At 46.2% G+C, this 25,600-nt stretch overlaps 2 protein-coding genes across 2 annotated transcripts; both read right to left on the bottom strand.

Moving 5' to 3' along the window:
• Nucleotides 1–3,651: 3,651 nt before the first annotated feature.
• On the bottom strand, nucleotides 3,652–14,460 carry HEATR9 (HEAT repeat containing 9; the record flags this gene model as incomplete). Its single annotated transcript, XM_081108963.1, has 14 exons — nucleotides 3,652–4,035; nucleotides 4,276–4,362; nucleotides 5,403–5,454; nucleotides 5,910–5,983; nucleotides 7,051–7,170; nucleotides 7,277–7,369; nucleotides 7,712–7,894; nucleotides 9,182–9,312; nucleotides 9,732–9,819; nucleotides 10,431–10,487; nucleotides 10,660–10,687; nucleotides 11,303–11,484; nucleotides 12,492–12,541; nucleotides 14,373–14,460. 14 exons carry the CDS (start codon nucleotides 14,458–14,460, stop codon nucleotides 3,652–3,654), a joined length of 1,617 nt encoding a protein of 538 aa, XP_080965089.1.
• A 1,911-nt stretch (nucleotides 14,461–16,371) lies between these two features.
• CCL5 (C-C motif chemokine ligand 5) lies at nucleotides 16,372–22,268 on the bottom strand. The gene is made up of 3 exons (XM_081110196.1): nucleotides 22,134–22,268; nucleotides 20,378–20,489; nucleotides 16,372–17,477 (listed from the first exon to the last, which is right to left on the bottom strand). Exons 1-3 carry the CDS (start codon nucleotides 22,207–22,209, stop codon nucleotides 17,390–17,392), a joined length of 276 nt encoding a protein of 91 aa, XP_080966322.1. The 5' UTR covers nucleotides 22,210–22,268; the 3' UTR covers nucleotides 16,372–17,389.
• Between the last annotated feature and the right edge of the window lie 3,332 nt (nucleotides 22,269–25,600).

Below are 25,600 nucleotides of genomic sequence, written 5' to 3'. Positions count from 1 at the left end.
TGGAGCCCACTTCATTACATTAAAATGTTACTTTCAACAGTATTTATTGAGCTTCTACTCTGTTTAGAATAGCAGTTTCTAAAGAATGGCTGCACATCAGAATCACCTGAAGGAGTTGTCAAAATTAGATTACCTAAGCCTCATCTCAAGTGTGTTGGATCAGAACTTGGTGGGGGTGTGGGGAAGGAGTTAAGGAACCTTTGTGTCAAGCTCATCAGGTGATTTTGAGAGTTCCAGTTTATAATTTAGAACCATTTATTTAGGGCAGTGTTCTAGATGCTGGGAGTAGGGAGGTTTAAGGGCTAGGTAAGAAGAGTGAGGATTCAATAAGTTAGGGTTAAGATACCAGTGTACATGGTATGTTATTTGGTATTCATTAAAAACTATTTCTTCTACCCTTACCAAGAGCCTGGGACAGACACTATACCAGATGCTGGCTATGTTGCTCAACAAGCAAACACAATATACAGATAAGTGCTCCAATAAGAATAAATGCAAGGTGCTTTTGAGGGCTGATTTGAAGTACACTTAACTCATGGGATCAGGAAGGTTTGGTGAGTCTTGAGGGAAGAGTAGGAATTGGCCAAGTAATGAGGCTAGGTTGAGGAAATGGTGTTCCCAGCAGAAAATTAATGACATCAACAAATACATTAGAGGAATAAAGAGATTGAGGAATAGACACTGGCTTGAGAAGGGTAAGTAGTGCATTGTGAGGGAGGAGTTAAAGATAGGCTTGCAAAAGATAAGACAGGAGAGGTAAACAAGCTTTACCATAAGGTCCTTGCATTTCAGTTTTCCCCCTGCCTCCAAATAAGGAGTCAAAAAATTTAACCAGGGGAGTGTCCTGACCTGAGTGGTATCTACTGAAAGACGATAATGGCTGAAAGAGAAGAAGCTGAATAGGAGACAATGGTAAGCCAGTGAGAAATACTGGTCTGAGCTCAGATATTGACTGGATGAGGAGGACATAACTAAATAGATTTGAGAAATAATGAGGGAAATTTGACAGGATTTGGCTAGATGTCAAAAATAGTTGGGAGGGAAGAGTTAGGTTACTGGCCTTGGCAATGGGATAGGTATTTATTGAAATAGGAAACACTGAATAAGGAACAGATGTGGGAACAAGATGGAAATGAATTGTTTTAGGTATGTTGAGTTTGGGGCACTCAAATTTACAAGTAGAGACATCCAGTAGACATCTGGATGTGTAAATCTGCAGCTCAGAAAACTACACTTCCCTGATTTTGTTCCATACTTGTTTTTGCTAACTTCTCTACTTGGTCTTTGCAGGTTGGAAGTTCCTTGGCATGTTCTGATCTCCTTTCTCTTTTATTTATACTCACTTTTATTCTGGGCAAACTCATTCAGGTTATTGCTTTAAATACCACTTAATACAGTGATGACTACCAAATTTATGTCTTCAGTCCTGACCTCTCCCCTTAACTCTGGTTTATACCCAGCTGCCTATTTGATCTCTACTAGGATGTACTAAATAAATTTGATTTTTCTTGGCAACTCCTCCAGGATTGACCAAAACTTTGGATCTCCCTCTCCAAGTCAGTTTCTCTCTTCCTAGTCATTTCCATCTCAGTAAATGCCCTCACTGTCCTCCTAGATCAGATCAGGTAAAAAAAACTTTAGAGCTTACACTTGCTTTCTCTTCATTCATTCTGTACCTGCAGTTCCTTTTAATTCTACCTCCAAAATATATCCCGAAACCATCTTGATAGTCTTGGTTACAATCTTATGAGCTACAGTCATCTCTTTTCTGGACAATTGCAATTGCCCATTATTAGGTCCTCCCAGCCTTGCCTCTCTAAAATCAATTTTTCATACAGCAGCCAAGTGATATTGTAATGATGTAAATCAGACCATATGTCATGCCACTTTAAAACCCTTTCAATGACTTTCTGTTGCAAGTAGACAACAAATTCCTTACCCTGGCTTGCAAAGCCCTATAGGATCTGGCCTGCCTACCTCTCCAACTTCATTATATGACATCTAGACTTACCTTGCTTTGAGCACATTGGTCATAATTCTTGATGGTATCAGATATGATTCTGCTTTAGTATTTTGTATATATTTTGTCTAGAATTCTCGTTCCTTAGATAGTCATATGACTGACTCCTTTTCACTACAACTAGGGTCAAATCCTTCCTTTGAGGTCTTTCTTGGCTTTTATCTAAAAAACGGCCTCTCTCTCTGCCTGACCGGTGTGACTCAGTGGTTGAGTGTCAACCTATGAAGTAGGAGGTAGGTCATGGTTTGATTCCCAGTCAGGGCACATGCCCAGGTTGAGGGCTTGATCCCCAGTGTGTGGCATGCAGGAGGCAGCCGATCTCTTCATTGGTGTTTCTATCCCTTTCTCCCTCTGAAATTAATAAAAACATCTTTATATAAAATACTGCCTCTCCTAGTTACTTTCACATCACCTCTTAAATCTTTTTTTTTTAATTGATTTTTTTTACAGAGGAGAAAGGAGAGGGATAGAGAGAAACATCGATGGGAGAGATCGATCAGCTACCTCCTGCACGCCCCCCAGTGGGGATGTGCCCGCAACCAAGGTACATGCCCTTGACCGGAATCGAACCTGGGACCCTTCAGTTCGCAGGCGGACACTATCCATTGAGCCAAACTGGTTCGGCACCTCTTAAGCCTTTACAGTACTTCTCAGTATTTGAAATTATCTTTTTGTGGGTATAAACTTCTCTCTCGATTAGAATATGATCTCCAGGAGAGTAGGAAACCTTGTCTGTTGTCCACTGTTCTACCCAGTGCCTAGAACAGTTTGAGGCACAGGTTAGGGACTTCGTGAATATTGACCAAATGAATCTTATTACAGATGCAGATTTGAGAGTCATTAAGATGAAAGTGGATAGGATTAAAATAAGGCTGTTTATAATAGTGGTTCTTTATCCCAGCTGTATACTGGAATTAGCAAGTTTTTTAAAACAAGGATGTCCGAGCTTCACTGCAAAATGATGAAGTCTGTGATCAAGTAAATGGTCCCTGAATTTTCAGATGATCTGATTCCAAAGTAAAGACTTTTTTTTTCTTTTCTTGAGGATGGACATAGTTTGTAGGGATTGGTGTGGCAGGTCCTACTGGCAAAGAGAAACTGAAGCCTTCAGTAAACAAGGAGGAACTAAAGTAGTTTGGGAGAATAAATAGGGCCTGTCAAAGAAATGGCCCCGAGGTGGGTAGAAAGTAGACATAGGAGAAGAGAGAGCAGAGAGTGTGGTTGGTCAAGCCTACAGTCTTGACTATTTCCACTGAGAGAATGGTGGGGGGTGGGGGTGGGGGGTAAGTTAGTAAGAGGAAATGGTCCAAGACTTATGCTTACAGGATTTTCTCCTATTTTCCCTTCAGCAGTCCTTCCCCCCGCCCCCCCGGGGGCAGAAGCTCAGCTCTCTAGCTTTGTTATTAAGTTCTGGTTATAGACAAGGGCTTGGTTTAGGGAGGCAGGCCGGTCATCCAGAATAGCTTTGGTTCTGTCCTCCATGTCCCTCCAACCCAGAGTGAGGAGACCTGTGTTTCAGTGAAGCCTCTGATGCAGGGAACAGCGTAGGTAGACGTGACATTCATTTATTCATCGAGGGTAAGTATAGACATTTTCTCAGGGGAGCCTGAGAAGCATCCTCGGGAAGTGACCTATTTGGAGGTTTTGGCAAGGATCTGAAGCTGTTTCCTGATTTCTGGTGTCCAAGGCCCTGTGGCCTGTGACTTGTGTTTTCGTGGTTTAGGGAAACGGGGAGGGAAGGCGGGGGTGAGGTAACAGGGAGACCTTTTCTGGGCCCTCAACTTTTCCTGTTGGTCTGATGAGGCACTGGCCTTTGCAACAAACAAGGGGCTCAGCTGTGCAAGTCGAAAGTCTTGGATATTTAACTCTTCTAGGTTCTCATTCTCTTTTCTGAACCTTGTAGGCTCTTCCTTCTCCTTGGTCAGAGGTGACTCAGATACAAAGAAAACCTTGTTTTTCAGCTTGTTTTTGATCCAGGGATCAATTGAGGCCAAAACAGTGAGTGTTTCTTGTAGCTGCATTGAAATAAAGGCTCTGTGGCTTGCTGGCTTCAGGCTCAGGCTCGGAGTGGAAGGGGTTACCCATGGGAGGGGGAGCTCTACCCACAGGGCACTATGGCCCCAAGGAATGAGGTCAAGGGACTGTGTGAGGACTTATTCCCCTCTCCTCCCTCCTGACAAAGCAAGTAGTGAGGCTAGATGGGAAGGGCTTGGAGGAGGAGTTAGAAGAGGAAGAGGAGGGTAGGAATGCCTTACACTCTTCTTTATAGACTGGCTTTTTTCTGTGTCTAGCATGTCCAGGAGCAAGTGGAACACTGGTGGGCTGCGGATCCCCAGGACACCCTGGTAGAGGCAGAAGGAGAGTGCCTAAGTAATCAGTCCAGGAAGATACACTTGTCAATTCTAATCCCCTTGTGATGGCCCTGTGGCCTGGAGAGTGGGAGATGATGGCTTTCCAGCTAAGGTATCCCTTTCCTTGCCTTTTGGGGCCACTGCATCAGGTTCCATTGCACATTCACCAGGAAGAGTTCAGACAGTTTCTCTAATGTTTAAGCAATGCCTCTTAACACCCATCTCCTGTCCCTTATTCCTTAACGCACTGTTCTCTAATCCTGAAGAAAAGGTTACTCTGAACTCCTGGAATCTAAATATATAAAATTCTAATATGCAAATAGACTGAACTGCGGAACAGCCAACAGTCAACAATTAGTCGCTATGACATGTGCTGACCACCAGGGGCAGCAGGAGGCAGAGCTTGGAACATGGCGGGCGACTGCCGTGGTGGGATGGTGGACCAGGTGAGTGGGGGCGTCAGACCTAGGTAGGGTGCTGGTCGCTATCATTGGGGTGAGCCTCTGGTGGTTACTGAAAATTCTTTGCTCCCGTGCTCTGTGGTCCCGCCCGGTGCTTGCACCTGTTGCTGGTGCCAGTCTTGATGGCTCGGGGCCATCAGAGTTGTGAGCAGCGGCTGCCTGCCCCAATCACCCCTGAGGGCTTCTCCATCTCCCCCTGCTCCTGAAGGGTGATTGGGGCAGCAGCCCTGCTCACAGCTGCTGCTGGCACTGGCCCCAATTGCTCCACGCTGTGAGTGTTCCAAGCAGGCCTGGTCCTGTCAGCGCGTGGGAGCCACAGCGGTGGGAGTGGGGCTGCAGGCGGGGCCGGGCAGGGGCATGGAGGATGGGCCGAGACCTGCCCTTATGCCCACCTCAGCCTCACAGCCACAGTTCCTTTCAAGGTTCACAAATTCATGCACTGGGCCCCTAGTTGTAAAATAAACAAGCAACCCTGAACTTCACAGCCTTTTTTTTCCTTTCAGTAGCTGCTCAGTTGCCTATTGCCCTTGCCATCAACACATCTGATCAAAGAAGCAAAACTGGCCTTACCAAAGAGATGACTGCTTCCTGGCGTGAAGCAACTTGTGGGTTCATTAGTTGCCTGTGTAGAAGGGAGTGTGTTGTGGTTCAGTTAAGGGGAGAGGGAGGAAGGCTGATGATTTCTTGGTATAGCCCAGAGTGAGTTGGGCATAAGGCTGATGAGTGATGCTGATTTCATTAATTTTTCCCCTCTTGTTTCTTAGGTCAGAAGGGGTCAGGAGGGGAAAAGGAGATACTGAGGAGGTGCTGAGAAATATATCTATTCAGAACTTTACCTTTTACAAGTCCCATTCATGTCCTCGTCTTAATTTGAGCTTTATAGCAAGCCTGAGTGGTAGGTATAATCAGCCTCTTTGTACAGTAGAAGTAAAGTCCAGGGGTCAAAAAGTGACTTGGCCAGGGGCAAAGGCAAGTGACAGCTGAGAACTGGCAAGTTCTTAGCTCTCCCTCTGTTCCTCTGCCCCATTCCCACCACCTAGGATTTGGCCCTGGCAGCTCCCAGTCTAAGCCACTCACCCTTCCACCAAGTTCATCATCATGGGCTTCATCTTGAACTCGTCCACAATTTCAGCCACAGCCTGCCTCATAGCCTGAAGCGGGATTTAGATGGGACAAGAGAGAGAAGGAATGCAGGGGTGTACCCTTAAGTGCTTCACAAACCTTTGTTGAATGTTTAGTTTCTTGCATATACCTTCCTTGAGGGAAGGTCTGGTGGGGGAAGCAGACTGGTGAGTAGGCAGTTACATTACTGTGTAAGTGTTAAACTGAACTAAGGGTAGGGTGCACATAGGAAGGTCTCCTAACTTAGTCTGGGCACCAGGAAGATTTCCTGGAGGAGGTGATGTCTCATCTGAAACCTGAAGGGTGAATGGGAGTTAACCAGGCAGTGGGTTGGGGGAGGGTGATTTTCTAGGTGTGGATGCGGGGAGGACATGTATAAAAGCCTGGAGGCAAGAGAGGGAGAGCACAGCGTGTTTAGAGAACAGAAAATAATTCAGTTTATCAAGGTGACCACACTGGGACTCTTCAACATGGGGCAGGCACTCTGAGGAGTTACACTGGGATCACAGGTATAAATCAGGATAGGGTCATCCTAAGCATAGTTGGTGTGTGGTTCTGAGGGGTTGAGTGGTTGAGATGATGCTGGAGGCGTAAGCAGGCTGGGCGGTGAAGGACAGGGTAAACCATTCTGAGGGCAATGGGAAGCTATTGAAAAGTTTTATGCACAACCTGATTTACATTTTAGGAAAATGTCTTTAGATAAAAGTTGTGTGACTAGTTTTGTAGTAAGCTGTTATAAAGGTAAAAGCAATGGGACATAAGAGGGCAGAGCTGATGCTCTTTGTGGTGATTTGGGAAAACTTCCCATAGGAGGTGGTGCTTAGCCTGGTCTTGAAGGAGCTGTCATATTTGAGTAGGCAGAAGGAGACAAGAGTTACTTACCAGTGTGACATTGCAGAGGGGAGAGGGATGACAGGGGCATTTTGTCTGAGCAAAGGCAAGGTGGCTTAAAAACAGGCTGCATTAGGGAAACGGAGTAGGTTAGAGTGAATGTGATTCTTTAGGGGGCAGTGTGGTGGGAACCAAGACGGGAGGTCTGAGAAGGGGGAGAGACAGCTTTGGGCTGCCTGGGCTTTAGAGCTTTGGTCTTACTTACGAGGAAGGGTTCATTAAATATCTTCCTCCTGAGTAGGTCAAATGTGAGTCCCTCCAGTCCCTGTGCCTGGATCTGTTCCAGCCCAATGGTCTTGAGCATCTGGGTCGCCTCAAAGCGATGCTGAGGGCAGGGGTGGGGAGCCATGAAGGATAGACTCCCTCTCATCCATCCCCCAACTCTGTCTTAGTGATGGAGAAAGAAGGGTATTAGGCAGCCCTAGACTCACCTCAAGGACACAAGAATAGCACAGCTGGTCTAGGACGGCCCTGATGACCTCGGCTGAGTGTACACGCATCATCTTGACCAGCATCCTAAGTATCTATGGGGGCAGGCAGGGTGGGTGGGGTCCAAGAAGCATCTGGATGGCCAGGCCTACTTGACAGCTGAGTCTAGAACTTGTGGGGAATAGGTGGGGTCCTGCCTCTTGAGTGTGCACATACATAAATGAATACGTATCAAATGTGCACAGACACATGTATATGTAGGTCCGCATGACCCCTTAGCCGTGCATACACACATTCACACACAGAGGACCTGCAGTACTCCCTGTTGAAGCTACCTTGCCCTGGGATGAGGATGACAGGGTCCAGACCCCCATGGAAGTCAGCACTAGCCCGTCTCCCCCGTCCTTCCCAGGGATCCAGCCTCCTGCCCTGCACACCTTCATCCTCTGGGACGTAAGCCCGTGGCATAGGCACTGCAGCAAGAAGTCTCGGGCTGTGTTGCTGCAGGGTCTCAGGAAACCCAAACACAGGGCTGCCTCCACGGCTGCTTCATTCTTTGACTTCTGTATCAGCATCTGCAGCACAGATGCCAGCATCCCTTCATCCCCGATTTGAGTCCTCTGAGAGGAAGACAGGAGGGGACTGTGTTCTCAGCCAGGCTTTGTTAAGAGGGCAATTCTTTGCTGCTTCCAGACCATTCTCCCTAAAATGAATCTCATGTTATCAGATTATTTTATCCACTTCTTGTTTTTGTTGTCATCTACTTGCTCCTAGGTCATATCCTCTCATTTCTCTATGACTTTATCTTCTGAATGAATCAATGTTATTCTCTTAATACTTCTGCTGTCTAATTCCCAGCATTTAAAAATATGTACATTTCATTGATCCAGCTCCTCCCCTCCAATAACCTTGTACTCCACACTGTCAGCTAGTAATTCCCACAGAGATTTTATCATTACTTATTAACTACAATTTCTCCATTTCACGGATCCCACTCTGACCATTACTTCCTATCTTTCCAGCTCACCTCTTGATGTTAACAATTGTTGGACTCCACAAGGACTAATCATCATTAAGCACCATTTCACTGCTCCTCACCTTCATCCCTCTTTACCCAGCTTAAAGTCCATGGTCCTGCTATAATTACTTCCTGCCTCAACTCCTTTACCTTATCTTGGTTCATTGTATTCAGCTCTCTACTTGCTCTGTGCCTGTCCTTCCTGGAGAAAAACGCAGTCACAATGATTGATCTTGTTTTAGATGGATGAACACAAACTTCATGTAGATCCCTAATGCTGCCTACTGATCATACTGCTTTTCTCCAGGCAATTCTCTTTTCCACCCTCTACATCACACCCTTCCCTCTGGTACCTCTAGCACTTTCTTCCTCCATTCCCACTCAGCTAATGACCTTGTTTCCTACTTTGCTGAGCAAGTACAAGTTCCAGAGATACCACCACTTTTATCCAACTTTCAACCTGCACCCATATGTTCTTCCTTTCCACTTGTACTGTAGACTGTTAGAGCTCATTTCTTCTCACCTACTCGAGAACATTGCTGCACAACTCTTCCCACTATCTTCAAAATGACCAGTTTTCTAACTACTGAATTATTATCCCTCAGACTAGAAACATGTTATTTTTCTTTTTCTAGAATTCACCCCTGGTGCCAACTACAACCCTTTCTAGCAAAACTTGGAAAGTGGTCTGTTCTTCCTGTACACAGGGGGGCAAAAGTAGGTTGTGAGTGGTAAATTGCTACGCCAGTGCTTCCATTCAGGAAACTCCACAGGACAATGCCTTCCCATCAAAATCAGGAGCTAGGTTACCTTCTCCCTGACCTAACCCCCAGCCAACACCATCAATTACCTTGCCCTATCTTGCCCCAATTACTGATCTCCCAATCACCTTGTCATTGGGGATAGCAGCCCAGGAATTCAGAGCTACTTGTAGTCCCCTCAGAGTATCCATCCTTTGCTCCTCATTTGGCTCCTTCAACTGCTTGATGAGAGCCTGGATCACATCCTTATTCAGGCAACCTAGACAGGGAGGGTCCTGAGGTCACGGCAGAGCCTTGGGCTGCTCCTCTCTGCCAGGATCCATTGGACTCCACTGTGCCCTCAAGACATAAGTTCCAAGTACTAGGTCCCAAGATGTTGCTCATCTTCCCAGGACACCAGAGCAGCTGGCTGAGCGCAACCTTAATTCCAATCTCCCTTTTCACTTCCCTTCTCTCTCTCTCTCTCTCTCTCTCTCTCTCTCTCTCTCTCTCTCTCTCTCTCTCTCTCTCTCCCTCCTTTCCCCAGCAGTACCTGGGAGAGTTCCCAGACACTGCCCAGTGCTAGGTTGTGCAGGCATATACTGCACTACACTTCTGTCTTTACCAGAGGGGAGAGTGGCTGCGCTGCCTCCTGTCTCACCTTTCCCAACTCCCCAGCCAGGGAGAGGATATACTTACCCAGGATGGCCAGGGTTCTGTAAGCCTCATACTTCACTCTCTCTGGACCAGTTTCGACCTGATTTAAGAGGCAGGTGGTGGAAACATGCTATAAGGTGATGGAATGTCAGAGCTTTAAGAATCTCAGCTTAATCTCATGTTATAAATGAAACAGGCCTAGAGAGTGACCTGTCTGTACTCAAACACAGTACAGCCAGGAAGGTGTAATGGGAGGCGCAAAACTTGGGAGTAAGACTTGTTCAAATACCTATCTGGGATGTAGTCGCCATGTGACCTTGGGCAAGTTGCTTGGCCTCTCAGAGTTCCCATTTCTCATTAGGAAAATGCAGATACTACCACCTATTCCTAGTATTGTAAGATTTAAATGAGATTATGCAGATGCACGCTGTCCATTATAACGGGGCATATAAATATGAGGCATTGATTCAGTTAAGGGAGAGAATGAACTCAGTCCCAGTTCTCTCCTAGTTTTTCAGTTGAGTGTCTTTTCTTAGACAAAAGGGCTCTTCCGATCCCACCTCCCCCATCCTTTTAAATCAAGCTGTCCTTTAAAGGGCATGAGCTGGCATATGCTGCACCCTGGTGGCTCTCTTCGCTGGATCTAACCCACCATCTTTGTGAGCCTTGTCTGTGCCCATGTTCTATACACCTTATGCCCTGCTCCCTCCTCTCCTGAACTCAGTGCAGCCCCAGACTTACCACCTGCAGTAGTGCCTCTATGACAGACTCGTCACTGATGCCCAGGCACCCCAGAGCCTGCAGGAAGAAGGGTAGAGGGAAGGGAAGAGACCTTGGATACCACCCCAGGAGTTACCATTCTCTGTACACTGCTAGATTTGGTTCTTGGAACACCACCCAACCCCCACCTCAAGCATCTTTCTCCTCTTCAACTCGGCCAACTCCTACCTCCACCCTTGCAACTTCTCACCTGTGTTGCATAGAACTGCTCATCCTCTCTGGGAGATTTCAGGCTTTTTGTGAGTTCCTGCCCTTCCAAAGGAGCCAGTGGCGAGGAGGAAAGGAATAAATATAATTGTAAAACTTCAAACTGAAAGGAGCTCATCCAATCCAATCCCTTTTCCTCGCTGTCCTCCATTATGGGATTGAGGGCTGAAGGATGGTGAGAGCCCAAGGTAAGGGCATTCACAGGAAGGGAGTCTCTCTATCCTCCCTCCCACCATGGTCCCTGACCTTTAATCTTTGCCACTTCAAGGAGTCCTCAGTAGGGTGTAAAGTCTTGTGTTCTTTTTGATATTTTGTAGTCAACTTGTTCATGGGGAGATGGACTTTTTGGATGTCAGTACCCTCTTTGAAGTGGTATCTGTGTGAGAGATTGCACATGCAGCCTTGGTCCCCTTGTTCCCTTTCTCTCCCCTTCACAAATTCTCCTGTGCCCCCGTTTCTCAGCCCAGTTTAGAGATGGGACCAGCGGAAGACAGATGAGCCTCCTTCTACCCTGAGGTCTTCTCTGGGATCTATAGGCTGACTTGCTCCATTCCCTGCCCCACCACACCCTTTCCTTCAATTTCCTAGAAGGTACAGAAGGTATGGAGAATAACAGTAAATCACACCTAAGTTGAGCGCTCATTCTCTGCAATGTTTTCTGGGCCTCCCGTTTCTGTTGATGATCATACAGGATGTGCCAGTGCGTGTACATCTCAGGCGTATTAAAGTAGCAGTATGGTGCTGAGTTTGGCTTGGCTGGGTGCTGCCTCCAGCACTCTGGACTTGGGGGGAACTCTTCCTTTGGTGTCTGGGAAAACAAGGTGGATGGCAGAGCAGTTGCAGATTTAGTAAACAGCAAGCAAATAACAGGCTGTTAAACTTGGATTTCAGGTAATGAATGCTATGTGTGTGCGCACACTAGAGGTCTGGTGCATGAAATTTGTGCACTGAGGTTGGGTGGGTCCCTCAGCCTGGACTGTGAGAGGGCACAGGTCAGGCAGAGGAACCCCACCAGTGCACAATTGGGGCCAGGGAGGGATGCGGGAGGTGGCCAGCAGGGGAGGGACTGCAGGAGGGCTCCAGGGCATGTCCAGCCCATCTCACTCAGTCCCAATTGGCCGGACCCCAGCAGCAAGCTAACCTACTGGTCAGAGCGTCCCCCTCTGGGGGTCAGTGCAAATCATAGCGACCAGTTGACTGCCCGCTGGTGGTCAGTGCATGTCATAGCGAGCAGTTGATGGCCTTAGCGTTCATTAGCATATTAGCTTTGATTGGTTGAACGGCTGACTGGTTGGCCGGGCACTTAGCATATTAGGCTTTTATTATATAGGGGACACACACACACACACACACACACACATACATATATATATTTCATTGTTTATATGAAATTCAAATTTAATTGGGTGCTCTGTGTTTTATGAGAATCTCTGTATTAATTAATAAAAATGACTCATCATTCAGCACTGATTGCATTGCCTAGGCCTTGCAGATGGTACCTCACAACAGTTCCACGAAGGGTTCTGGGCAAGGGTTGGCCTGTGACAGAGGAGGCTTCTGAGGCTTATGGAAGGAAAATGACTTGTCCAAAAATTAGTGACAAATTCTCCTCTGCCCTCAGTTCTCAGCCCAGCTCAGAGATGGGACCAGAGGAAGTTCTCAACCTTGGCTGCTTATTGGAATCATTCAAGGGAACTTTTAACATGCCCAAGGGTGAGTGTTGGGGTTCTGTGAACTGACCTTAATGGGAAGGGACAGTCTGCTGCCCCTCCTATTCAACAAATCTCCCAAGGTGGCAAAAGTTAGGGGTCTTACCTGGTGACAGGACAAGGGGAGGTAAACAGATATCGAGGCCTTTTTGAGTTCTGTGGTACAAACGAGATAGCAGTCACGAAGGCGGGTTAAGGAATCATCCATTCAGGCATTCATTTATTCAGCATTTAGTGAACAGGAGTACTAGGCACCAGGGAGGTAAATAAGGTGTTATTCCTGTCCTCAAGGGGCTCGTGGTTTCCTGTTACCTTGCTGCTCAAAATGTGGTCTATGGAACAGCAGGATTGCCATAGCCTGGAAGTTTCTCAGAAATGCAGACTCTCAGGCTCCACCCCAGGCCTCGCAAATCAGGATCTTCATTTCAACAAGATTTGTATGTACTTTGATGTTTGAGAAGCTCTGGTCCAGCAGAGTGGTTCTCAACCGTGGCTGTGAATTGGAATTATCTGACGGGACTTTTAACATGCCTTGGCCCTACATAAGACTAATAGAATCAGAACAGATTCTCTGAGGAAGGGGCCTTGGTATTAGAGAAAACTCCCCAGAGGATTCTAATGTGCAGCTAATGGTGAAAACCATTGGTCCTGGTCAGAATTTTTTTTTTATAAAAGTTTCCAAGTGATATATTTTTTTTAAATTTATTTTATTGAGTTTTTACAGAGAGGAAAGGAGAGAGATAGAGAGTTAGAAACATCGATGAGAGAGAAACATCGACCAGCTGCCTCTTGCACACTCCCCACTGGGGATGTGCCCACAACCAAGGTACATGCCCTTGACCGGAATCGAACCTGCGACCTTTCAGTCTGCAGGCTGATGCTCCATCCACTGAGCCAAACCGTTATTGGCCTGGTCAGAATTTTTTAAACTTGAGTGTGCATTAGAATCACCTGGAGAGTTTGTTAGAGCAATTCCCTAGCAGTGGTTCTCAACCTTCCTAATGCTGCGACCCTTTAATACAGTTCCTCATGTTGTGGTGACCCCAAACCATAAAATTATTTTCGTTGCTACTTCATAACTGTAATTTTGCTACTGTTATGAATCGTAATATAAATATCTGATATGCAGGATGTATTTAGGCGACCCCTGTGAAAGGGTCGTTTGACCCCAAAAGGGGTAGCGACCCACAGGTTGAGAACTGCTGCTCTAGAACCGTGGTCGGAAAACTGCGGCTTGTGAGCCACATGTGGCTCTTTGGCCCTTTGAGAGTGGCTCTTCCTAAGCCTTAGGAGTACCCTAATTAAGTTAATAACAATGTACTGTACCTCTCTATATAGTTTAAGCTTAAAAAATTTGGCTCTCAAAAGAAATTTCAATCATACTGTTGATATTTGGCTCTGTTGACTAATGGGTTTGCTGACCACTGCCCTAGAGGATTGATTCCGTCTGAGAATTTGCATTTCTAGTGAGATGCTGATGCTACTGGTCCTGGGACCACACTTTTGAGGGCCACTGGACCAGCTGGTGAGGCAGACTGTTATTAGTGATTAACAAAGGGAAACAAATGTGAAGACAGATGAAAGCACAGGTGATACAGTTGAGGGACCCTTAACCTGGCTCAGTACTTGTTTACCCAGAGACTCTGCACAAGCTCATGAGTCTTCAGTCCAAGTAGGAGATAGATAAGGGGAGGAGCATTAGGCACCGGAAACAACTTATGCAAAGACTTGCAGGTGTGAGTGTTAGATAGAGAGCCAGGGTGCAGGTGTGGGAGCAGACCCTGGGAAACACAAGATGTCCCACTTTAGAAGACCCTGGAGACTTACCTTGCCAGCTGTGGGGAGCCATCCAAGTGTTCATGGGCTTTCCATGACCCATCCCATAGATTTGCTGAACTCACCCTGACCCCTGCCAGGAAGGGGACCCAGGGGGCTTTCCTTTTCAGGCCCTTGCCCCTGATTCTGTTCCTCTCCATTCCAGCCTCACCTTTGGTCCTGTATGGATATTCCAGCCATGGGTACTTGAACATTGACCTGGCGATTTCAAAGATATCGATTGATTTTTCGTAGGCCATCTTTTTATTCTCCTGGTGGGGCCAGAGGGCAGGGTGGTGGTGGTGGAGAATACAGGGCCTTCGGGGATGTGGAGAGAGAGCTCAGGATACCCTGTCTTGTGTACAAGAGGAACTAGTGAGATGTCTGGGCTTCTGGAAATGGAAGCTTCCAAGTGCTGAGCAACCAGGTCTCCTAGGTAACTAGAATGCTCCAGTTCCATTCTTTAAAAGCAAAATGTATTGATTGATTTTGAGAGAGAAAGAGAGAGAGAGAGAGAGAGAGAGAGAGAGAGAGGAAGAGAGAGAGAGAGAGAGAGAGAGAGAGAGAGAGAGAGAGAGAAAGAGAGAGAGAGAAAGTGAGAAAGAGAAACATCGATTTGTTGTTCCACTTACTAGTATTTATGCATTCATTGGTTGACTCTGGTATGTGCCCTCTGACTGGGGATTGAACCTGCAACCCTTGCACATTGGGACAATGCTCCAACCATGTGAGCTACCCGGCCAGGGCTCTAGTTCCATTCTTTAGCCCCAGCCCTGGCATCTACTGGCTTATGGATTGAGCTAGTCATTTTACCTCTAGGATCTTCAGTGTCCTCATCTAAAATGCGGGAAAGTCATGTTTGTCTAGCTAACTAGAGGGGCTATGGTGAGGCATAAATTCAAAGAGATAGTCTAAGGGTTTGGTGAAGTGTCAAGCTCATATAAACCCGTGTTAGGAGCAGGGGTGGTTCTTAGGATTAGTCATCAGGAAAATGGCAGGGATGGGAAAGCCCCTCTTTCCTTGGTAGCAAGAGACTGAACTAACTCTGGGCTAAGACCATTCATACCCCTACTTTTGCATATGCTGTTTCCTCTAGCTGTCAGGTCTTTCATTTTCTTTTCCACCTGTTAAACAGTTTTTCACATCTTTCAAACTCTACTTAAATGTTATCTCTGAAGTCTCTTTTCTCCCTGAGGCACTCTGCCTCACCCCATTTAGGTGTAATCCCCCCTACTCCACAATATGACCACAACCTTTTGTAGTGGTGCTTGCCTTGAAGAGTTTGTCTTATGTTTCATCTGTTCATGGGTCTTTCCATCTTTCTCACTAGACTGTGAACTGCCTAAAAGTATAGATTGTGGCTGGTAGCTCTTTCACCCCTCTATTCCGCTCCTGACCCCCACCCCCAATGCCTAGTACAGTGCTTGGCACACAGCAGGCAGCTCACTGTAGCAAGAGAACGGGCCACCAAGCCATCAGACTTGACATCACTAGTAAACTGGCATCGTGTGCCCTGATGTACTGCACTGAGAAAGACAGCATCGCCCTGGTATTCTGGCCAAAAATGTTTACCCTGAGTTTAATTCGGGGGAAACAATCAGGCAAATTCAAATGAAATATTCTACAAAAGTCTTATCTGAACTTCCCCGAAATATCAATGTTCTTAAAGACAGAGAAAGTCTGGTAAAGGACACTGAAAAGACATGGCAGCTGAATTCAGTGTGTGGACATAATTGTAGCCTAGATTTAAAAAATAGCTGTAGAAGACATTGGGACAGTTGTGGCCTTTGATCATGGCCTGTGTTTTAGAAAATAGTATTGTGTCAGCGTTAGGTTTCCTGAGTGTGAAATATGTACTGAAACTTTTAGGGGTGAAGTGATATCACATCTGCAACTTACTCTCAAATTTGGAAAAAAAGTGTATTATACCAACTATATATATACACACACACACACACATACACATGCACACACATATGCATATAGATAAAGCAAATATGGTAAAATGTTAACATTCAAATCTAGATGAAGGTTAATGGGTATAGTCTTGAAATTTCTGTAGGTTTGAAGTTTTACAAATTAAGGGTTAAAAAAAAAAAGCATGGGCTTTGACATAACACCTGATGGGTTTAAATGCCCCCCCCCTTTTTTTATTTTACTTCTTTTACTTTGGGGTTTGGGCAAGTTATTTCCTTCTCTTGCCAAGGATTTTCCCAACTGTAAACATGGTTGATAATACTGCTTCCTCCAAAGGGTTGTGGGGATGAGGGATGATGAATGTAAGGGGCTGGCAATGCCCAGCACACAGTGAGCACTCAGCTATGCTCTCTATAATTACAAAGATATATATTGTCAATATATGTTCACATGAAGGAGCACATCGATGGGGAAGTTGGAGTGCTCCCACCTCTTTACTCCCTCCATTTGAAAGAACTGAGGTGTTGGGATTGCCACTAAAACCTATTCCAGGAGCAAGACTGGGGATGAGGACTAGGGTAGACAAGGGTAGAAGGGGAAGGTCTGAGGAAATGGAGGTGCTGTGGCAGGGAGTGAAATAAATTCGTGGGGACATGGGAGTGGGGATGTAGTGACTCTTGTTTCCCCCCAGGGTAGATAAGCCACTGTCCTGCCCATGCCCCTCTCAGAGAGCTTATGCTCCCAGCCCTGCTCACTGCAAGGCCATCACCCCCAAATCTAGGGAGGACACCAGGTGTGTGCACCCCTGCATGCTTAATACTCATGAGGAAGGAGGGTCCCTGAGGAAGAAATCATGCCAGGAGCCAGCTTCGAAATTGTCTTGGGAATTTTAATAGAAAGCTGATTTCTCACTTTTGTCAGTCAGCCTATCCCAGTGAGGGGCTGAGGTTGGAGCAGTGGCCATGGGACATTACCATCGAAGCCCAGTTTGTCTCCCTTCTTCGCTTCCAGAGGCATGCTGACCAGAGGCATGCCGACTTCCTTCCTGATTGCAGAGCCATGCCTGAGCTGAGGCGCCTGCAGCTCCAAGGCCAGAGATTTTCTGTGCACAATTCAGAGCCCCAGGAGCTCCTGAGGGCTTTGGTGGGGAGGCTTTTATAACTGCCACTATGCTGTGTAGGGAATCAGGGCCTCCCAGGAGGGTGGGAGCCGGGGATTGGGGAGAAGCAATAAGAAAGTTGCATAAATTCTGGGTTTAAGGCGCCTTTCATCCTAGCTCATCTCCAAAGCGTTGATAATCTCCCGCACCCATCTCTTCTCTGGATTGGCACACACCTGACGGTTCTTTCGGGTGATTAAGCTGTGGGAGAAGAGAGGAGAGAGACCTGGTCAGCGCTGGGACAGTCATTTTTAGGAATGACATGGATTGAGGCACAAGAAGAGATGATGAAGATACTGGGTAGGTCATTTTTGGAGCTCCGTAAGATTTTATCTGTGGCTTTTAAGGAAAGGACATTTCCTTTTCTGTTGATTCAGAAGGGCTCCAAGTCAGAAGCAGAGTTGTGTGCATTGTAATTCTCTCACACACACATGCCACCTGGAGAGCAAAGGGGATACAAGCCTGAGGAGCCCCGGGTTGAACTGGTCAACCATTAGCCTTTTCTCTGTTTCGGACCCCGTACTGGGTGCTCCAGATGCAGAGGAAAAGAGGCATTCTCTGGGAACTTGGTCATGGCTGAGCAAGAGGGAGACTGGAGGTGGTAAAACAAACCTGTGAGGGGCCTGGGCATTAGTATCTTTTCAAAGCTCCTCAGATGATTAGAATGTTTACCCAAGGTTATGCGCTCTGATATAGAGGAAGGAGCTATAAATGTTGGACTGGATTAATAATACGAGATCCACTTACTCATTCCCTAACTATGTCCCTTGAAAGGGCCCTGAACAACATGAGTGGACCTAGAAGGTATATGCTAAGTGAAATAAGTCAGACAGAGAAGACAAATACTTTATGATTTCACTTATACATGGAATCTAAAAAAACCCAAAGTAAATGAACTGTCAGAACAGAAACAAACTCATAGGTACAGAAGACAAACTGATGGTCCCAGATGAGAGAGGGGTTGGGGGCTGGGGGACAGGTGAAGGGATTAAGAAGTATGAATTGGGGCCAGCCAGCATGGCTCAGTGGTTGAGCATCGACCAGCAGGTCATGGTCTGATTCCCAGTCAGACCATATGCTCTGGTGGCGGGCTTATTCCCCAGTGTGGGACGTGTAGGAGGCAACTGATCAATGATTCTCTCTCATCATTGATGTTTCTATCTCTCTCGCCCTCTCTCTTGCTCTCTGAAATCAATAGAAATATATATTTTTAAAAAGAAGTATGAATTGGCAGTTACAAAATAGTCACAGGGATGCAAAGTCCAGCATAGGGAATATAGTCAATTGTATTGTGATAACTATGTATAGTACCGGGTGGGGACTAGACTTACGGGGGCGGTCGTCACTTTATAAGTTATATAAATGTCTAACCACTATGCTGTATACCTGAAACTAATATAATATTGAATGTCGATTCTAATTGAAAAATTAAAAAACCACCCCCCCTTTCAAAAAAAACCCCCATATAATTTGGCTTTAGATAACACAGTGCCTGGCACAGGGTAGAAACTCAACAAATGAATACATCTATGCATGTGTGGTGAATGAGGGAAGGACATAAACTGGAGTCTTGATTTCACCACTTACTAGTTGGATTACCTTTGGCAAATCGCTTAGGGCCTCTGAGTCTATTCGCAAATCTCCAAAATGTGGACAGAAACAATTCCTACTTTGCACAGTTATTGTGAAGGTCAAATGAGATAGTATGTGGTTTTGAAAATAGCATGCATGTGCTGTTGTTGTCATTGGAATGCTGTGGGACCTCTGCTTTAGGGTGGATCAGAGCAACATGAGACCAAAGATCCTGGTACAGGGCACTGTGGCTCAGAGAGGTTGAGGACACTGAGATATTGGCAGTGTCAAAGCACTTCTGTCATTTAACCAGCCACTTTGGGGCTAGCCCTGCCAACTTGGACCTTTCTTGTTTTGGCTTCTCCTTCAGGATGTTTTCAGATAAAAATGAAAGCTTAGGTTGTCTGGTGAGAATGAGGGTTCCATGCTCTGTCATGGGTAGTCTTTGCTCTCAGGGAAGCTGCTTCCCTGTTCTGAGCCTCACTCAGAGCCCCGTGACCATCTCTTGCCCACCCTAGCGGGCAGAGAAGAGAAAGGGAGCAGAAGCCATATTCTGGGCTCTTGCACCTCCTAGTGTTTATTTTCTTATTTGGGGTGGTAAGACAGCTTCAGACCCACACCCTGCTCTTGTTAAGCCCGGTGGCATACAGGAAATCCTGCTGGCTTACCATCATCTGCTCTCCTCTGCCCCCTTGGCCTGTGGCCAGGAAATCAAAAGGTCAGGAAACCAACATCTGGGGTCAGGGTTGCTCAGGCCCCCATTTCCTTCTCCTCCCTGTAGAATGGGACACTGGAGAATAGTCCCTCCTCGCCAAGACTTCTCTCCCTCCCCCCCATATTGGGGACCCTCCACTTGCCTGACTTCCCACCTACCTCTTTTCCTGCTCTGTCTCATGGGAGCCTCTACCCTCACCTGTCCCTTGAGAATTACTCAAAGTTGCTGCCTTTCTTTTCTGTGTGCTCTCCCAAGTCTCTGGCCCTGGGTCTAAATAATGCATGTAAGACATTTGACACACAGTAGGCACTTCCTAGGTAGTAGGGATTATTTGATTTTTTCAGATGTATTAGCTTGCAGATTTAAAGAAGAATCTCATTATTTCTCCACCAATCAATCAAGTTGTGTGTGTTTTTTGCACAAGTGACTGCAACTAGGACCCTGACTTCTGACCTCTCCTTAGTTCCTCTGAGGTGGATTTGATAGGTTGTGGGTATAGGCAACTGTGAAGTTCTTAACTGGAAAGTGATGACCAAATTGATCTCCATACAAGATCATTGCAAATGATGTTCAAGTAAAAGTCACAACTGTAAAGATCAGAGACCTAACCTAGTGCATCAGAGTGGGGAAGATCCTCCAAGATCACCCTGTCTGATCCTTTTCATGATAGCTGGGGAATCTGAAGCTGGAGTTGGAGGAGCCATGCTATTTGAGCAGTTAGAGGATTGGCCCCAGTGGATGGGGCATCCTCTAGAGGGCTTCTAGGGGGATGGGCTCTGCACCCTGCTGAGGGTTCCATGGGACTGAGACTCACACGACTGCTGGCATGGAGCACTTGCTGCTGGTGTAGAAATACTCCTGGAGGTGGGCACGGGGCAGTGGGCGGGAGATGTAGGCAAAGCAGCAGGGTGTGGTGTCCGAGGCATCTGGGAGAAGGAAGGAAGAGACCCTTGTATTCATTGCCAGTGCACTGGGTACTTTATATGATTTATCTTAAATAGACTATTTTCATCCTTTGGCTAAAACTGAGGCTCAGAGAGGTAAAGTCACTTTGCCATTGACACACAGTGACAGAGTGGAATTCCAACAGAGGACTGAGAGGATCTCCCCAATCCCTCACCCAATTCTTGTGCCTCGCTTGTATCCTCTCTGCACCATCACCCTCATGCCTTTGGCTCTCGGTACATGCCGGGCCTCTTCCTAACTTGTGTTGTGCCCTCTGGCCTTATCTTGTCCTCCTAGGATCCTCAGTGGATTCAGAACTTGGTTTCTTTGAGACCTAGGGTGGGCTGGGGAGAGGCTTCCAAAACTCAGACTGGAGGTGCATGGTGGATGGTAGGAGCCGTGGCTGAGGCATAGTAAGAAGGGCCGTATCAGAGAAGGAGGACTTTTTGTTGGTCAATTAATTCAGAATGACCCTAGGAAATGTCAGTTGCCATTTCCCAGCAGAGTAGGAGTGTTTAAGAGCCAAATAGGACTGAGTTTGAATACCAGATTCCCTACTTCCTAGCTGTGTGAACCTGGCAAATTACTTAACCTCTCTGGGCCTCCCTCTGTTTCCCCATCTGTAAGTCAAGGACAGCTACTGAAAGAATAGTTGTGAGCCTGGCCGGTGTGGCTCAGTGGTTGAGCATCAACCTATGAACCAGGAGTTCATGATTCAATTCCTGGTCAGGGCACATGCCTGGGTTGCGGGTTCAATTCCCAGTGTGGGGTGTACAGGAGGCAGCTGATCAATTATTCTCTCTCATCATGATGTTTCTATCTCCCTCTCCCTTCCTCTCTGAAATCAATAAAAATATATTTTTTAAAAGAATAGTTGTATTGCCAAAACCGATTTGGCTCAGTGGATAGAGCGTCGGCCTGCAGACTGAAAGGTCCCAGGTTCGATTCCGGTCAAGGGCATGTACCTGGGTTGCGGGCACATCCCCAGTAGGAGATGTGCAGGAGGCAGCTGATCGATGTTTCTCTCTCATCGATGTTTCTAACTCTCTATCTCTCTCCCTTCCTCTCTGTAAAAAATCAATAAAATATATATATGTATGTATATATATATATATATATATATATATATATATATAAAAGAATAGTTGTATTAAATAAGATGATATATGTAAAGCAATCAGCATAATACTTGACAAATAGCAGGTATTTAATTAGCTTTCATTATCCTTTCTCAAGCCCCATTTTAATCCCTCTATGAAATGGGGGGAAATATGACTGTCCCAGGAGGGTTTTAGTTACTTGCTTGTAAGTTTCTTAGAAACCTTGCTGGTGTTAGGCAGGCATGAGTCATGTTTTTAGGTCAGCTTGAGCTGCCCCTTCCTACTAATAACCCCAGCATCAGTCCACACTCAGTGAGTGCCTGCAAGCTTGGGGTGTAGACCCTGAAAACACAGAAAAGTTAATCAGAGGGTCCTTGCCATAAAGTGGCTCAGAGATCCATCAGGGGCCACTGGGCATCAGAGAAAAGCAATAAGTAAGAATGAAAATCATAGGATCCAGACAGTATAAACGCAAGGTCTGGGCTAGCCTGAGGGCTGACTCAGGTGGTCAGGACTGGGACTTACATGGGGAGGCCGATGCAGGAGCACAGAAGGCGGCTGCGGCGAGGAGGACAGCGAAGGCAGCTGCGGAGACCTTCATGGTACCTGTGGGTAGAGGCTGTGGGAGATCCTGTGCTGTCTTAGGATCCTTTGCAGGGATTCTCTGCAGCTCAGGCTGGCCCTTTATAGCAAGTCAGGCCAGTAGAGGGGGCGCCTCCAAGGGGAGTTTCCAAAATAGTAGTCAGGCATTGGCTGACATCATACGTGAAATTGCATTAAACAGAAAAGAAAACTGAAATAGCCTCCGGAAATTTGAGGCTGTCTTGCTTTTACTCTCCTTCCCCGTTTCTGTCTTCCTTTCCTTCTCCCTCTTTTCCCCTTCCTCCTCCCCCTTCCCCCTCTCTTCCTCTCCTCAGATCCAAGGTGAGCTTATCGGGTTTCCCCTTTGCCCTCAGGCAGGGCTAGCACAAGTGCTGGTGATAGAAAACCTCTTCCTTTGCTGGATCCTCAGCTTCACCTTCCAGGGCTGGGCTCCCCCCCAGAGGTCAGTCAGGAGGCTGCTTCCCTAAGGGCAGGAGGAGGGGTGGCTAGGACAGGGATCTGAAACAACTGGGTGTTTATTTGGTTGCTTTCAAAGGTCTGTATCTTCCCTCTCTTCCATGGAGGGATGTTATTTATGATATGAGGTGTTTTATTGAGAAGGGGAGGGTCCTCTGACCTGTAGTCCCGGAGGATGGTGATTGAGGCAGTGGATCAGAACTGGGCATTGGAGACCTTTTCACCAGATATGAGTTGGAGTGGGTAATGGCTGCAAGGGTCACCCCCATTTACTTGTTGAGTGATCCTTAGGAATTTGCTTAATGTCTTTAAGCTTACAAGCTTGTTATGAAGAAAGAGAGAGGGAGAGAGAGAGAGAGAGAGAGAGAGAGAGAGAGAGAGAGAGAGAGACTTCAATTGTTAGCCATTAACTGAAGGCTTATTCTTTGCTAGCCACTATTCTAAGGGCTTCGCATGTGTCAACTCATTTACTATTATTATCCCCATGTTCCCATTTTTCAGATGAGGATCAGTAAATGCTGGGGTCCCATCTCATTTCTTTTAAAAATATATTTTTATTGATTTCAGAGAGGAAGGGAGAGGGAGAGAGAGATAGAAACATCAATGATGAGAGAGAACCATTGATCGGCTGCTTCCTGCACACCCCACACTGGGGATGGAGCCTGAAACCCAGGCATGTGCCCTGACCGGGAATCAAACCGGGACCTCCCGGTTTATAGGTTGATGCTCAACCACAGAGCCATGTCGGCTGGGCCTCATCCATTTTTTGTCCCTACAGACAGCTGCAAAGGGATTTAGGGATCATTTTGTTCATATTCTTCCATTGCAGAGGAGGGAACTGAGGCCCAGAGAGTGGAAGTGACCTGCTAAAGAACACACAGCAAATGAATGATGGGATCAGAACCTGGGCACCTTAGCTCCCGCTTCAGTGCTCTATCTGCCAAATACGGCTTGCCATTAAAAGGTTCATGTTGGGGCCCTAGCTGGTTTGGCTCAGCGGATAGAGCGTCGGCCTGCGGACTCAAGGGTCCCAGGCTCGATTCCAGTCAAGGGCATGTACCTTGGTTGCGGGCATATCCCCAGTGGGGAGTGTGCAGGAGGCAACTGATCGAGGTTTCTCTCTCTCATCAATGTTTCTGGCTCTCTATCCCTCTCTCTTCCTCTCTGTAAAAAAATCAATAAAATATATTAAAAAAAAAAAAGGTTCATGTTGGGGACATCCTTGAACTGAATCCATGTGGTGGTCTTGATTAGAGCCAGGGTTCTAACCCATTCCAAAGAACTGGTTACAGTAAATCGTCATCAATTCCTATTTGGATAATTCAGAATTAGTGACAAGTTGGCCTGAGCTGGTTTGAAGTTGACCTCTGAATGATCTAAGCAAAAAGTGTCCATTGATAGTAACAAAAGCAAGCAAATTCTAAAATAAAATAAAAAAATAAAAAAATAAAGTAACTTAAAAAAGGTGTAATGTTATACCAAGAACACTTTCTTGCTAGCTACTGTCATATAGATAGTGGCAGCTGAGGGTGACTGAATCACCCAGAAAGGAAAGACCTTGTGTTCTTCCTTCCTCACAAGGACTTTGGGCAAGGTTCTTACTAGTCTCAATTTGCAGAAGTGGAAACTACCCCTCAGATGTGGTTATTAAGGTCCTTAAGGTCACACAGCTAAAAAGGTGTTTCTGATGACCAGGCATAAGCTCTTTTCACTGACTCACATCAGTCGGGCATTAACAGTGATTATGTCCATTTTAGGTGCCAGGTACTGTTCTAAACTTGTCACAAGGATCCTCTCATTCCTTCCTCATTAAGCAATTAACAGTAGAAACGCAATTTTGGAAGACATGGCCATCTCGTTTAAAGAAATAAATTGCAAACACTTCAGAAACATTCATCCATCCAAAGAATAACGTTCTGCTTGTTTATTTTTTTATTGATTTCAGAGAGGAAGGGAGAAGGAGAGAGAGTGATAGAAATATCAATGATGAGAGAGAATCATTGATCAGCTGCCTCCTGCATGCCCCCCTCCCCCCCAGGGATTGAGCCCCACAACCCAGTCATGTGCTCTGACTGGGAATTGAACCATGACCTCCCAGTTCATATGTCTACCCTCAATCACTGAGCCACACTGGCCGGGCATGCCTGTTGTAATTGTTCCCTTCACAAAGCCCCCTTAGTTCCCAAATTTTGCTAAGGTTCAGTTTTCCATGTGAGCTCCATTTCTGTTTCCTTTCTTTGATCTTAGTTTCTCTCTTTAAGGAAGAAAGGAAAGTTTTTTCCTGGATACCAAATATGCTGAGTTAGAAGACGAGCTGAGGAGGAGGTGAAGGAAGCAACCCACAGATGAACCAATATGATCCTTATCCGTGTGTGTGTGTGTGTGTGTGTGTGTGTGTGTAAGTGGGAGAGAGAATAGGGGTAAGATAGGGTGGTGGGGTTGTTGAGCAGAAATAGGCAATGGGTACATACATCGGGAGTATTCTTCTTCCCTTTTGGTGGTTCCAATGGATTTGGGGGGCGGGGGCACTCACTTTCTCCTGTGCCAAGTTCTCTGGCTCTAATGTACTGATTCCATGAGGAAATCAAGGAGCCTGTGTAAATTTACCATGTGGTACCTGGTACAGGGTCGGTGTTCAGTGAATGACAACTATCGTTATAATTCGCCCAGCATTTTATGATCCTGAAAACTAGGAACCTGTCCAGCCAGTGTGCTTGGTCTAGGCCACTCATTCATTTCTTATTCTCTCCACTAAGTTTCTTCATCTGTAAAGTGAGAGATTGCTTCCAATCTGTTTTGGGTAATGGAGTCCTTTAAGAATCTGAGAAAAGTTGTGAATACTTCCCACAAATATGTGGAAACATACACAGACACAGGTATAATTTTTCATGTAAGAGATTCATAGACCCTGCAGGCTCATTGATGGGCTTCTC

The sequence above is a fragment of the Myotis nattereri genome, assembly GCF_964212035.1.
Source record: "Myotis nattereri genome assembly, chromosome: 16".
Lineage (NCBI taxonomy): Eukaryota > Metazoa > Chordata > Mammalia > Chiroptera > Vespertilionidae > Myotis > Myotis nattereri.
Note: the sequence above shows the minus strand (reverse complement) of the source record. Positions and strands in the feature narration are given on the sequence as shown.